General features: G+C 39.7%; 1 protein-coding gene across 1 annotated transcript in view; it reads right to left on the bottom strand.

The window, feature by feature from the left end:
• The window catches only part of LOC136872038 (probable cytochrome P450 49a1), a 101,331-nt gene that overhangs the window by 23,550 nt on the left and 61,928 nt on the right, over nt 1-15,853 (bottom strand). The window contains exons 7-8 of the mRNA XM_067145860.2: nt 14,954-15,155; nt 1,981-2,143 (exon numbers count right to left, since the gene is read on the bottom strand). Of these exons, the coding sequence (XP_067001961.2) occupies nt 1,981-2,143; nt 14,954-15,155 (365 nt within the window). The remainder of the gene's footprint in view (nt 1-1,980; nt 2,144-14,953; nt 15,156-15,853) is intronic.

The following is a 15,853-nucleotide window of genomic DNA, read 5'->3' as shown; positions in this document are numbered from 1 at the left end:
AGCGTGCTGGCCTTTGGTCACAGGGGCCCCGGGTTCGATTCCCGGCAGGGTCGGGATTTTCAACCATCATTGGTTAATTTCGCTGGCACAGGGGCTGGGTGTATGTGTTGTCTTCATCATCATTTAATCCTCATCACGACAAGCAAGTCGCCTACGGGAGTCAAATCAAAGTACCTGCTCTTGGCGAGCCGAAGTCCTCGGACACATCCCGGCACTAAAAGCCATACGCCGTTTCATTACCGCTAAGAGCTAACATGTGATCCATTAGTTGCGTTCGACTGGACGCTTCACACACAACTGAAAGACAAATTTTGACGATCAGCTGTCCAAATAACGAGGCACGCTTCTGATGGGTATGAGCGCACACAGGAGAAATTCTTCTCGGAAGTTCCTCTCTCCGCGTCTGCCTTCCGGAAATTGTGAGCGGGCCTTTAGTCCGTTTACCGTCCAGGATTGGTTTTCCCTCGGACTCAGCGGGTATCCCAACCTTTATCGCCTCAAGGGCAGTGTTCTGGAGCGTGAAATTTGGTCGGGGATACAACTTGGAACGAGGACCAGTACCTCGCCCAGGTAGCTTCACCTGTCATGCTGAGCAGTGGCCTTGCGGGGGATTTGAAGATTGGAAGGCATAGTCAAGGAAGATAAAATAAGTGGCTTTGGCCTTAAGTTAGCTAACATAGCGGCATTTATCTGGAGAAGAAGTGGGAAACCACGGAAAACCACTTCGAGGATGGCTGAGCTGGGGAACGAAACCCCCTCTACTTAGTTGACCTCCCGAGGCTGAGTAGGCCCTGTTTCAGTCCTCATGCCACGATCTCAACTGATAAGGCCCGCCTGGTGGCCATGAACTTTAAGGCGTGAAGTCTATATGGTCTGACAATGCAATTAGCCATTATCAATATTAAAATAGTTTACCAGAATGAGAAAATCTGACCTACCTACAAAGTAATTTAAAAATTCCACGCCCAAGAAAAATATACAGAGAGTTTCTACATACCTGGTACGCAACGCTTGAAACATTTTACACACTTTCAGGTGGATTTTAAATGTTCAGCACATATATTTCTACCACATTACCAGCATACAGTTTTCTGCACTCTTCCTTGCCTGTTTTCACACAGGTTACATGGTTTCTTTTCCTTTTTTTTTTTTTTTTTTTTTTTTTTTGCGACTGTTGGCGTCACAGAAGCTGAACTCCAAGAGTCATTTGTAATAGTTTCAATGTAATTAATTGTCGATTTACGTTGTCCTAGGTTTGGACACCTGCTATGGTGTTCCATCAAATTCTCCGGGAGTTCAGCAACAAACTCTACATTTCTTTTTCTTAACATTCCAACCGCTGAAATTCCAACACACATGTAATGCAATTAAATATAATAAAATATGTAAAGTATTGACAAGGCGGGAAAGTGTTCTATAGAGATTAGATTTCACATTCTGTCAGCTTTTTCTTACTCACCTTGAATGAATTGTTATTTATGAAACTCGGTGTTTAGCCTACTTGGTAACTAGTAAAATAATGAAAGAAAGAGCATTGTTGCTATATAACTGCCAACAAAATACTGACAAAATATTCTAGTTGGAAGAAACAATACTTGCGAGTCTACGAGACTCATCTTGGGTGTCACCTTAACATTGTTCAAATTAAGTGCGTAGCAATGAAAAAAGACTAATGAAATAACGAACGAAGACTTCACATTATAAAAAATGCTATTCATGACCATAAATAGAAGAGGAGGTTTATGCACAAAAAATGGAGAGTGGAAACGTTGAAAAGCATAACGAGGTGAGTCCGAGAGACTCCCGTTACGAGTTCTAGGGTTAAGCAAGCGAAAGCAAAGCCCAACTGAGACGGGCACACGTATTAATCTCGCACGCTTCAAATATTCTGAATTCCCGGGTGTAATAGCTTCGTAAAGTTACCATTCTGGAACAAACTAAGAAACCCTTTATAAATTCTTTATGTAGTGTTTGGGATACCGTATCAATTCCTGCCAGCATCATGTCCAGTGCCATAACTGTAGCAATCATTGGGTCTTCATTCTTGATCAGTAAGGTCTCCAAAACACTCAACTCTTTTTCGTCCATCTCCACTTTGTTCTTGATTCTCTCCATAGCTTTTCTTACATGCTTCATCGATACCCTGGAAAAAGATAGAATTCATCTGGTTATTATTATTATTTTTATTATTATTCCGAATTTGTCTGTCATTTCAATTCCGTATAGGCCCATGTAGGGACTATGATATCAGTAATAGTACAGATGGCACATCCATAACACTTTATTGAAACAGCGATTGTCTTTGTAAGAGTTAAAGCGGGTAAATAATGTACGAAAAATCGTTGTAACTGTTAGCTTCTTCGGTCTGCCAAAACTAATTTTGATTATTTAAATGTATGAACTATATGGAAGGAAAACATATGTTAACAGTATCTTGAGTAAGAAAAAACTTAATCTATATATATAAAATAACTTGTCCTGACTGACTGACTGACTGACTGACTGACTGATTCATCAACGCCGAGCCAAAACTACTGGACATAAAGAAATGAAATTTTGGGGATATATTCATATTAAGATGTAAGTGCTCGCTAAGAGAGGAATTTTGGATATTCCCTCGCTAAGGGGGTGAAAAGGGGGGTGAAATTTTAAAATCAGTGCATCTGTATCTCAAAACTTTAAAAGTTTACAGATGTAAAAATTGGTATTTAGAATCTTCTTTAAAAATAAGGAAATACGTATTTTTTTGTTTTCAGAAAATCCCAATAGGAGGGGTGAAAAAGGGTGAAAATGTGGGAAAATGGGTTGAATGCCTTTAATCAGGATACCGGTACTTATATCTGAGAAACTGAAGATATTACAGACCTCAAAATTGGTACTTTTGATCTCTTTTAAAAATAAAGAAACACGTATTTTTTGTTTTTGGAAAATCCAATTAATGGGAGGGTGAAAGGGGGTGAATTTTTAAAATTAGTGAATCTATATCTCCAAACTTTTAAAGTTTGCAGATGTAAAAATTGGTATTTAGAATCTTCATTAAAAATAAAGAAACACGTATTTTTTTGTTTTCGGAAAATCGCAATAGGAGGAGTGAAAAGGGGCTAAAAATTGGTTGAATGCCTTTAATGAGGCTACTTATATATCAGAAACTGAAGATATTACAGACCAGAAAATTTGTGTTTGGGATCTCCGTTAAAGATAAAGAAACACGTATTTTTTGTTTCTGGAAAATCCAATCAAGGGGGGTGAAAAGGGGGTAATATTTTAAAATGAGTGTATCTATCTCAAAATTTTTGAAGGTTATAGATGTGAAAATTGGTATTTAGAATCTCCTTTAAAAATAAATAAACACAGGTATTTTTTCGTTTATGGAAAATCCAAATATTGGGGGGTAAAAAGGGGGGATGGTAATTTTTTTAAAATGAGTGTGTCTACGTCTTAAAACTTTAAAATTTACAGATGTAAAAATTGGTAGTTAGAATCTCCTCTAAAAATAAAGGAACAGGTATTTTTTGTTTCCTGTAAATCCCAATAGGAGGGGTGTAAAAGGGTGAAAAATGGGTTGAATGCCTTTAATGAGGATACATATATCTCAGAAACGAAAGATATTACAGAACTGAAAATTTGTATATGGGATCTCCTTTAAAAATAAAGAAACACGTATTGTTTTAGTTTTTGGAAAATCCAATTAATGGCGGTTAAACAGGAGTGACAAATTGGGGTGAATTTTTGAAAGACTATGTCTACAGAATATCTTGGAAACGTAAAATGTTACAGACGTAAAAAGTGGGTGTTTGGAATCTCCTGTAAATGTAAAGAAACATAGGTGATTTGTTTTTGGAAACTCCACTTAAGGGGAACTCCAAAGGGGTGAAATTTTAAAATGAGAATTTTTACAGTTTGTCTCAAAAAACTTAACATGTTACGGAAGTGAAAAATGGTATTTTTATCACTATTAAACATAAAGAAACGTGTAATTTTAGTTTTCGGAAATACCACTTGTGTGGAGGGGGGGTAAAAGTGACTAAAAATGGTGTTGAATTCTTTTAATTAGTCTACTGATATCTCAAAAATGAAGATGTTACAGACGTGATATTTTATATTTGCAATCTGCTTTAAAAGTAAAGAAACACGTATTCTCGGAAAATCCAATGAAGGGGGGAGGGGGTGAAAGAATTGAAAAAATAATTGACTTATTTGTATGAGAATACATATATCTAATAAAAACTAAAGTTGTTACAGACATGGATCTCCTTTAAAAACAAAAAAAAACAAAAAACGCGTCTTGGGGGGAAACCATCTTGGAGGGCGGGAGTGTAAAGGAGTTGAATTCCTTTCATGAGGACACATAAATAAAAAACTGAAGAAGTTTGAGTCGTGATAATTGGTATTTAGAAGATCCTTTACTATTAAAGAAACAAGTATTTTTTGCGGGAAAATTCACTTGGGGGGGGGGGGGGGAGTAGTGTGAAATGAAGTGAAAAAAGTAAATAGTTTTTATGGGGATACTTATATCTCAAAACTGAAGGTAATAGACGTGAACATTGGTGTTTGGAATCTCCTTTAAACATAAAGAAACACGCCTTATTTTAATTTTTTAGGGGGGGGGTATGTAAATAAACTTAACGGCGGTAGGATGTAAAAGGAGGTGAGACCAATTGATTTTACTGTTCATAATATACTTATAAGGAGCCTCCGTTGCTCAGGGGGCAGCGCGCCGGCCTCTCACAGCTGGGTTCCGTGGTTCAAATCCCGGTCACTCAATTTGACATTCGTGCTGGACAAAATGGAGGCGGGAGAGGTTTTTCTCCGGATACTCCGGTTTTCCCTGTCATCATTCATTCCAGCAACACTGCCCAACGTTTCATTTCATTTGTCATTCATCGATCATTGCCCCAGAAGAGTGCTTCAGCAGCCGGCACAATTCCTATTTTCGCCACTGGATGGGGCTTTATTCATTCCATTCCTGACCCTGTCGAATGACTGGAAACAGGCTATAGATTTTCGATGTACTTATTCTGATCATAAACCGATCATTTTTAATCTTTCCTGGGTTCGTTTTCAACAACGTTCTTAGATTACATTAGATTCTCCTGGCATATAAATGAAAAATTAAACACATTTGAAATAAACGATAGGAGTGAGATTGGCCGTCAAATTGTTCACCTCTATAAAAAGGTCAATAAAGCACGGAAGTATGTCATTTTTATAGTCACAAATCCCGCACACTTGCCTACGCGCGACAATGGTGCTGTCACATTGTCAACAATGACAATGGCAACAGATGTAATTTAGAGCCAAGTAACGGTCTTGCAACTTCCTGTGGGGTCCAGAACATTTATAATAATAATAATAATAATAATAATAATAATAATAATAATAATAATAATAATAATAATAATAATAATAATAATAATAATGTTCTGGACCGTCGTCAACTGTGCGGACTGCGCCTGAAACGGGTCCTGGACGGGTAATAACTAAGAATGCAGTCCGGCTGCGGGTTCAGTACCGCCAAGGCTCCCAAGACGACTCCACGCCGGATCTCCTGAAGGATTAAAACTGCTTACAGGAAAAGATGGCAAAGATTTAGGGACTCAAGTGACCGGGTGGAATACCTGGACCTAGCCCGGGAAGTAAGAAATCGATTGCTGGAAAGAAAGATTGAAAAATGGGGGGAAACTTGCCGTAATTTATTAGAAAACGAGTCAGATCGCGAATTTTGGCGGATTCTCGCCGAAAACGAGTCAGATCGCGAATTTCGGCGGATTATATATCTAAAACAATAAGCATTCAATTATAAATTTCAATGTAATACCGTAGCGAAGCACGGGTATCTTGCTAGTTAAAATATAAAGCTTGATCAAAACGTTTCTGTTTGAGGGCGTTACTGCAGCGGACATGCAGCGTAGCACGATTCTGATGCGGGTATTTAAGCACGGACATGTAGGCAAACGGATTAGTGTGGCAGTCATGTCATGTCGAGGTGCGTGCGTGTAATGCGGCCACGTGAACTATGGCGACTTATTAACCAATGCCTCAAAACAGGACCAACGTGTTGCTATTCAGTTTTTGGCTGCCGAAGTACAAACGCCGGACGTCATCAATCGGAAAATGAAGACTGTGTATGGGGCAGCATGCCTGTCGAAAACCACCGTTGTGAAATGGTGCACACCGAGCTCGATAGCTGCAGTCGCTTAAGTGCGGCCAGTATCCAATAATCGGGAGATAGTGGGTTCGAGCCCCTCTGTTGGCAGCCCTGAAGATGGTTTTCGGTGGTTTCCCATTTTCACACCAGGTAAATGCCGGGGCTGTACCTTAATTAAGGCCACGCCCGCTTCCTTCCAATTCCTAGGCCTTTTCTCTCCCATCGTCGCCATAAGGCAAATCTGTGTCGGTGTGACGTAAAACAAATAGCAAAAGAAATGGTACACCAAGTTCCGTGAGGGTCGCTTTTCGACACAAGGCGCCGACGCCTTCAGTCCTCTCAAAAAGACCTTGAAGGGTCGACGCTTCCTGTTGGACGAGGATGTGCAGCAGGCTGTTACGGACTTCTCCACTCAGTGGGACACAGTGTTTCACCACACGGGGATCTTCAACCTGGTGGAGATGAGAGCCTCTATGCTCACGGGGATTTTGCCTGATTGACATCCCGATTCACGACTGTACGGCCGTCGAACGAAAACTTTTCCCTCGCCCCGTACAGAATGACATGTTGCGTTCTTAAAGAACCTCATCAGATGTTATCAAATCACACTCAAATATTCAGAAGTGTATAAATATTCATGTTTATTCCTGTTTAAATACTTAGGAGCTTTAAACTTCAATGAAGTCCTGCTTTGTCTGCATCCCAGCATATAATGCATTACTATAATAGAGTTTGAGGGATGTTCCACCATTCAACACGATGCGAAATATTTGAAATTTATTCAGTGAAGACCGGTTTGGACTCCCTTGGAATAAACATTATTTCTTGCAGATAATTAAATCAATGGGAATCTGATAACAGTCATCATGGGGATTGCCTACATACATCTCCGTAGGTTGACAAAAAATCATGACAAAATTATACACACAATGACAATTGCCTAAATACTTATTAATAGGTTGTCCTAAAACATAATGACAAATTATGTACACAATGACATGAAACACTTGGCACTTTAAGGAAGATCTTGGATCTGGGCTGAAAGTATACTGTCGTGTGTTTGTACAACATCGAACAGACTTGTCAGCCTTGTTACAATAAACTTGAAAAAATGTGAACCAGTTGAAATAAAACCTAATGAAAAATCATATATACATTTTTTTTTTTTTTGCTAGTTGTTTTTCGTCGCACCGACACAGATAGGTCTTACGGCGACGATGGGACAGGAAAGGGCTAGGAGTGGGAAGGAAGCGGCCGTGGCCTTAATTAAGGTACAGCCCCAGCATTTGCCTGGTGTGAAAATGGGAAACCACGGAAAACCATCTCCAGGGCTGCCGATAGTGGGATTCGAACCTACTATCTCCCGGATGCAAGCTCACAGCCGCTTGCCTCTACGCGCACGGCCAACTCGCCCGGTCATATATACATTGAACAGAACGCTTGGCAGTTTAAGAAAGTTCTTGGTTCTGGTTTAAAAACACTGCCGTGTGTTTGTAGAACACGGAACAGACTTGTCGGTCTTGTTTCAATCAATTTGAAAATATTTGAAATAAAACACGTTTGAGAATGAAAGATGTGAAGAATATAGAAATTGCTTTGTTCTAGTTTGCGTAATATTGCAGTGCTTTTGTACAGTATGGAACAAACATGGTGGCCTTGTGGAGAGCTGTTGGGGGAACATCCTTCGTATTGGAACATCTGCTCTTGAAGTTGAAACTGTCGTCTACTATTGTTGTTGATGTAGAATTGATGATGGTATGGCCTTGGTTTACGGCACCGTGTCATTGAAGGTGGGTGTTCAACCTGTTCCCACTCGCATTGACCTGCCTTTAGAAGAGTTGGATGTGCTTCTGTGGAATGGTGGAACATCCCTCAAACTCTATTGTATGAAAATCATTACCTATGATATAATGCATTAGGCATAACAGATATAAACATAATTATTTATATACCAGCATGTGTATCCGTTCTTCGCACGGGAATTCGCAATCGATTTCACGATTCTTTCATGAATTTATACGAAGTTACATGCCTGTATTCAAACGTTTATTGCGGCATGTTAAAGTGATATTCTTCTACGAAAGCACGTGGCTGTAACGTGAACTACGATAAAGCTGAGCAAAGTGGAGACAGAATGGGGTAGATCACAGAGTTTATTGAAGTATACAATTCCTGGTCCGAAGCTGTGCATAATTCTCCCTATTTCTCGGTTATATATTGTTGTTCATCTGAAACTGGCAGTGGCGCTGTGCCAGAAGATTCATGAAACCAATCGTTGACGACAACCTCTCTTATTATCTGTTCTATCGAAAAGAGTAAAATGGCTCTTAAATTAAGCCATTTAACCCAACTTGAAGTGACATGACAGCCTGTAAAACAGTCAATGATAACTCCCTTGTTATCCTCCTGTTGATAAGGTACACATGAGAAAAAAAGTTGATTTCCACTAAGGCCGGTAGTTTTCCATTAAAGTTGGTCATGTATATTTTATGGGAGGCCAAAATCACTGTTTCGACTTCCTATAAACCCCCAAGTCAATCCGCGATTTAGAAGTAATATTGACCCTAATATCTACCCAAGGACAGATATAAAGTTTGGTAGAAATATATAGTTTCCCAGTTATAACTCAACAAACGGATGAACAGAAAAATCGACAAAAAAGCTCAAAATGTCCACTCGAACTTTGACTGAAAAAACGGGTCTGAAGGATATTTCCCTTATTAATCCTCGTATCGAATTGATGCACATGAGCAAAAAGCTTTAGAAATTGATTTCCGTTGAGGCAGACGGATTTCTATTAAGTTTGGTTGTGTGTATTTTGTGGGAGTGCAAAATCACAATTTCGGTTTCGTATAAACGCCGTGTATATTCGGAGATTTAGAAAAAAATATTGGGCCTAAAACCTTCCATAGGTCAGGTGGATTCTAAATATGAAGTTTGGTAGAAATATATCCAGGATTTTAAACTCAGACAAACAGACACCAAATCTAAACTTTTGAGTATGATTTTATATAATCTGAGTATGTATAAAATTTCGTTATGGAAATACTAGTCCAGCAAATGAAGGGAGTTGATGTCATTATTCTATTGTGGACTGCGAATTCTGAAAGAATGCTTGTCCAGAAGCTGATCATCTCCTTCAGGAAGAGATCACTTATTATTTCTGATAACATGTGGGCAAACAAAAATATGATACACGATACATATAATGGGTATAAAAGAAAACAAGTGAGCTATTTCGAACCTTCGAGTATAGAACATATATTTAAGTTTTACTATTACAAGGGGCGATGGAAAAGTTTCCGTTCGACTGCCGAACAGTCCTCAATCGGGATGTCAATCAGACAAAATCGCTGTGAGCATTGAGTCTCTCATCCCATGAAGCACGAGGTTGAAAATCCCCGTGTGATAAAAACACCGTGTCCTGCTCCACATCCTCGTCTCAGGAATCCTGGACCCTTCAAGGCCTTTTTGAGCGGACCGAAGACTTGGTAATCGCATGGGGAGGGATCAGGACTATAGGCCTCATCCACCGCCCGCTTTTTGACCGTAATGGATGAAGCCGGCCTCCCACATCGACCGGCGTCTAGTGTCGAAACGCGACCCGCACGGAACTTGGCGCACCATAAACAGTCTTCATCCTCCGACGGATGTTCACCTATGTTTGTCATTGGGCAGCCAAGAACAGAATAACAATACGTTGGTCCTGTTTGGACGCATTTGGTAATAACGTCGCCGCATTTAACGAACCCACCTGGGCACGACACGACTGCAAACTAATCCCTTCGTTTTTTTTTTCGGGGGGGCCCCCGAAGCCCGCTCCCCCCGCGTGACCATCGACTCAATCTACATGGCCTCCGACATGCTATTATTTCTAAGAAGAAGAAAGAGATAGCAGGGAGGAGTGGGAGGTGATACAAGGAGTATCTGCTGGTTTCCGAGTCAGACTCGCTACCACGGCAAGAGTTTGTGTTTGGTATATGGTGTTGAAGTATGGTACTGAAGGGTCAGGGAAAAACCACATAGGCAGAAAGAAGAAAGAGCCTACATGTAAAACCTGACATGATCCCTTCGTGCACATTCCCGTGCTTATATACCCGCATCGGAGTCGCGCTACGTTGTTTGTCAACATGTCGGCTGCAGCAACGCTCTCAAACGGGAAACTTTTCACAACGCCGTATAAGTGGTTTTATAGCATGGGCCTCGATAACGAATTTCCTCGATTGCAGCTGCTACAATTTCACATGAAGAAGTGTGGCAAGTCTACAGTGTGTCCCTCTCCTTTTCAGTGAGTGTATAGGACAGGCGGTAAGGGTAATCAAAGAGGAATTTGGAAAAGGAATCGCAATCCAAAGAGAAGAAATCAAAACTCTGAGAATTGCCGAATATATTTGTTATTTTATCTGAGTCTTCATAAGACCTGGAGAAATTGGTGAATGGTATTGACACTGTCTTGGAGAAAGTGTATCGGGCGAGCGTGTGGTTAGGGGCGCGCATCAGTGGGCTTGTATCCGGGAGATTGTGGTTTCGAACCCCACTGTCTGCAGCCCAGAAAATGGTTTTCAGTTGTTTCCCATTTTCACACCGGGCAAATGCTGGGGCTGTACCTTAATTAAGGCCACAGATGCTTCGTTCTCACTCCTAGGCCTTTCCTATCCCATCGTCACCATAAGACCTATCTGTGTAAGGTGAACATAAACAAATCCAAACAAAATTAATGGCATGCAGTCGAAGGAAGTCTGGTGATGCAGGATTTTTAGATTAGGAAATAAAGTCTTAAAGGAAGGAGTGAATATTATTACTTGGGTATTAGAATAACTAATGGTGGCAGAAGTAAGGACGACATAAATGCAGACTAGCACAAGCAAGGAAGGAAATTTACTCACTTCGAACATTGATATAGGAATTTAAAATATTTTCGTCTGGAGTATGGCACTGTGTGTCTCGATTTCTCAATCAATCACTACTGATCTGCATTTAGGGCAGTCGCCCAGGTGGCAGATTCCCTATCTGTTGCTTTCCTAGCCTTTTCTTAAATGATTAAAAAGAAATTGGAAATTTATTGAACATCTCCCTTGGTAAGTTATTCCAATCCCTAACTCCCCTTCCTATAAACGAATATTTGGCCCAATTTGTACTCTTGAATTCCAACTTTATCTTCATATTGTGATCTTTCCTACTTTCAAAGACACCATCCAAACTTATTCGTCTACTGATGTCCTCCCACGCCATCTCTCCACTGACAGCTCGGAACATACCACTTAGTTGAGCAGCTCGTCTCCTTTCTACCAACTCTTCCCAGGCCAAACTTTGCAACATTTTTGTAACGCTACTCTTTTGTCGGAAATCGCCCAGAACAAATCGAGTTGCTTTTCTTTGGATTTTTTCCAGTTCCTGAATCAAGTAATCCTGGTAAGGGTCCCATACACTGGAACCGTACTCAAGTTCAGGTCTCACCGGAGACAAATGTGCTCTCTCCTTTACAGCCTTACTACAACCCCTAAATACTCTCATAACTATGTGCAGATATCTGTACCCTTTATTTACAATCATATGTATGTGATTACCCCAATGAAGATCTTTCCTTATATTTATACCTAGGTATTTACAATGATCCCCACAGGGAACTTTCACCCCATCAACGCAGTAATTAAAACTGAGAGGACTTTTCCTATTTGTGAAACACACAACCTGACTTTTATCCCCATTTATCATCATACCCTTGCCTACTGTCCATCTCACAACATTATCGAGGTCATTTTGCAGTTGCTCACAATCTTGTAACTTGTTTATTACTCTGTACAGAATAACATCATCTGCAAAAAGCCTTATCTCTGATTCCACTTCTTTACACATATCATTTATATATATAAGAAAACATAAAGGTCCAATAATACTGCCTTGAGGAATTCCCCTCTTAATTTTTACAGGGACAGATAAAGCTTCGCCTACTCTAATTCTCTGAGTTCTATTTTCTAGAAACAGAGCCACTCATTCAGTCACTCTTTTCTCAAGTCCAATTGCACTCATTTTGGCCAGTAGTTTCCCATGATCTACCCTATAAAATGCCTTAGATAAGTCAATCGCAGTACAGTCCAACTGACCTCCTGAATCCAGGATATCTGCTATATCTTGCTGGAATCCTACAAGTTGGGCTTTAGTGGAATAACCTTTTCTAAACCCAAACTGCCTTCTGTCAAGCCAATTATTAATTTTGCAAACATGTCTTATATAATCAGAACGAATATTTTCCCAAAGCTTACATACAATGCATGTCAAACTGACTGGCCTGTAATTTTCAGCTTTATGTCTATCACCCTTTCCTTTATATACAGGGGCTACTATAGCAACTCTCCATTAATTTGGTAAAGTTCCTTCATGCAAACAAAAATCAAAAAAGTACTTCAGATATGGTACTATATCCCAACCCATTGTGTTTAGTATATTCCCCGAAACCTTATCAATTCCAGCAGCTTTTCTAGTTTTCAAATTTGTATCGTACTGTAAATGTCATTGCTGTCATAGGTAAATTTTAATACTTCTTTAGTATTAGTCACCTCCTCTATCTGGACATTATCCTTGTAACCAACAATCTTTACATACTGCTGACTGAATACTTCTGCCTTTTGAAGATCCTCGCATACACACTCCCCTTGTTCATTAATTATTCCTCGAATGTCCTTCTTGGAACCTGTTTCTGCCTTGAAGTACCTATACATACTCTTCCCTTTTTCACTAAACTTAGTGTGGCCACCAATTATGCTTGCCATCATGTTTTTCTTAGCTGACTTCTTTGCTAGATTCAATTTCCTAGTAAGTTCCTTCAATTTCTCCTTACTTCCATAGCCATTTCTAACTCTATTTCTTTCCAACCTGCACCTCCTTCTTAGTCTCCTTACTTCCCTGTTATAATATAGTGGATCTTTACCATTCCTTACCACCTTTAAAGGTGCATACCTATTTTCACATTCCTCAATAATTGCTTTAAACCCATCCCAGAGTCTGTTTACATTTTTTTTCCGTTTTCCACCGATCATAGTTGCTTATTAAAAACTCCCTCATGCCTGTTTTATCAGCCATATGGTACTGCCTAACAGTCCTAATCTTTTCCTTTCTTTCACATTTATTTTTAATTACCACAAAAACAGCTTCGTGATCACTAATACCATCTATTACTTCGGTTTCTCCAAAGAGCTCATCTGCTTCGTTCTCACTCCTAGGCCTTTCCTATCCCATCGTCACCATAAGACCTATCTGTGATAGGAAGTGAAGCATAGACGATAGTTAGTTTCTAAGGAATGAGAATAGCAGCTTTTGAAATGCGGTGTTAGAGATGAATGTTGAAGGTGAAGGTCGCAATAAGATCTGTGTCGGTGCGACGTAAAGCCAATTGTAAAAAAGTACTTTTGTTATTTACTATTATTATTTTTTAAATTTTCCATACATTGTTCATTTATATTTAGTGATTGCGAATGAAGAAAATGCATGCCCCTTCTACACCAAGGTGCGTCCATCCCCAGTATTATTTGCATAATGCAGTAATTTATTCACGGGATCTGTTGTACATGGTAAAACTATTCTATTTACACACACGCGGATCCCCGCAAATATACTCCAGCTAGGCGTATTCATTCATACCGGACATGTTCGATTTGGGATTACGGTCAAAACATTCCCCTGCGCATCACCGAGATCGGGTTGCGCACCTGTTCAGTGGGGTAGGTTTCTCCACTTGTTAATGTTCGGCCGCTAGTTTTTATTTGAAGGTCCTTCTTAATATTAACGAGTATCAAAATTACATTTTAATATCAGTTAAAGACAGTTACTGGAATTACTAAATCCCCATATAATGATTACCATAATAACATCGTAATTAAACTGTCTTGTTTAAGAAATATCAAATATGGTTAAAATTTCCATTTGTGATGAAATAATCACTTAACCACTAAAACTAACCTAACCTAATGTCCGATTCGTTGGCTAAATGTGCAGCGTACTGGCCTTCGGTTCAGAGAGCCCCGCGTACGATTCCCGGCCGGGTCGGGGATTTTAACCTTCATTGGTTAATTCCAGTGGCTCGGGGGTGGTGGGGTTGTGCTGTCCCCAACATTCCTGCAACTCACACACCACACATAACACTATCTTCCACCACAATAACATGCTGTTACCTATACATGGTAAATGCCGCCCACTCTCGTAGGAGCCTTACAAGGGCTGTACCCGGCCAGAAATAGCCACACGAAATTATTATTACCTAATCTAATTGTGAGTACGGACTCCACACCGTATTTAAAACTTATGTTAACTCCATATTCTGAATGTTGCGACTACTGGGGGCAGTTCCATGGGGGCAATTCGACCCCCACTCCGAGTTTATCATTGGTTCGACTCAATTGTCCTTTCTGTGGACGTCACTGACCGTGGATCCAACTTAACATCCCCCATTCATATTCATGTACACTCTCGCACACTATTAATTCATCCACCTCTCCACACTCACAAAAGAGCATTAACACAATTTAAGAAAAATTTCGTTATGTTCAGAAAGTTGCATTATATATACATTATTTTTACGTCATTACCCTATTTTAGAATAGAAATTTCTTCTTTCCAATGTGTGAGTTTATTTCACGGCCGAGCAAAAGGAGCAATGAAGTCATGTTGATAAGCTGTTGGTTTTCCAAGGTAAGGGGGAAGGGGACACACCTCGATCTCTTTGAATGAACAGTATTTCAGCTGTAAGCTGTTGAAAGGTCTGATATGAGGGTTATCTCCCAGCGATTGGATCTGTTCTTACGTACTTACTCATTGATGAAATCTGAGACTTCTACTAATTTCTTCCACTCCTTTCTCTTGGTGAAGTGACGGAATGATTTTTTCACATCCAGTTCGAACATAGCATGAATTAAATAATGCACAGCGTTGATCATCTTCTCCGTCTCTGAGTCTGGCTTCAAGTCTGGATCCAGGCAGCCAAGACGGGTGTCCAGCGCCACAACAGAGATACCTTAAAACGAAAGAAATCGTAGCCGTCATTTGAGAAACACAAACTCAGTATTGAGATAGTACAAAGTTTCCTCCAACATTGTTTGAGAAATTAAAGTTACAACATTTCAATAAACGATACTTAAATGTTGATACCAAAGGATTTGTTTGCATCATTTCACAGAGAATCTTTGGTAAGCAAGGCCTGAGGTAACGACTAATGTGACGTCACTTCCGTAACGCATTTTGTTGTGTTACACAAATTTTCGGATGATCTCCAGACATAAGGGGTATTCATGCTAACAACATTACGTGTAACACTATTGAGAGCGTAAATATAAAAACTCCTCGGAGCTATAAACCTGGAGCATGCTACATATAAGGTTAATTTGCCAGAGAATAAATCGCTATATTGTATCATAGACATTCCTTGCTATTTTAAGTTCCAAGCCATTCATTTATCCAGCCTAACATTTAAGAGTTTCGATGTCAACACATACAACGTTCTACCCATACATCACGTATTATGAACTTATGACCAGTTTTATGAAATCTTTGACTTTGTACGTACGTCTATGACCTATCCCACTCATTTGTCGGTTTGAGGTAAATTTTCAAGAGAATAAATTGTTTGATTGTATCATAGAGCAAAATGTAAGGATGTATCAACGTAAAGATTTGTCCTGTACCTCTGAATGGGTTTATACATTAATCTTCCCT

The sequence above is a fragment of the Anabrus simplex genome, chromosome 4 (assembly GCF_040414725.1).
Source record: "Anabrus simplex isolate iqAnaSimp1 chromosome 4, ASM4041472v1, whole genome shotgun sequence".
NCBI lineage: Eukaryota > Metazoa > Arthropoda > Insecta > Orthoptera > Tettigoniidae > Anabrus > Anabrus simplex.
This window is presented reverse-complemented; position numbering and strand designations above follow the sequence as displayed.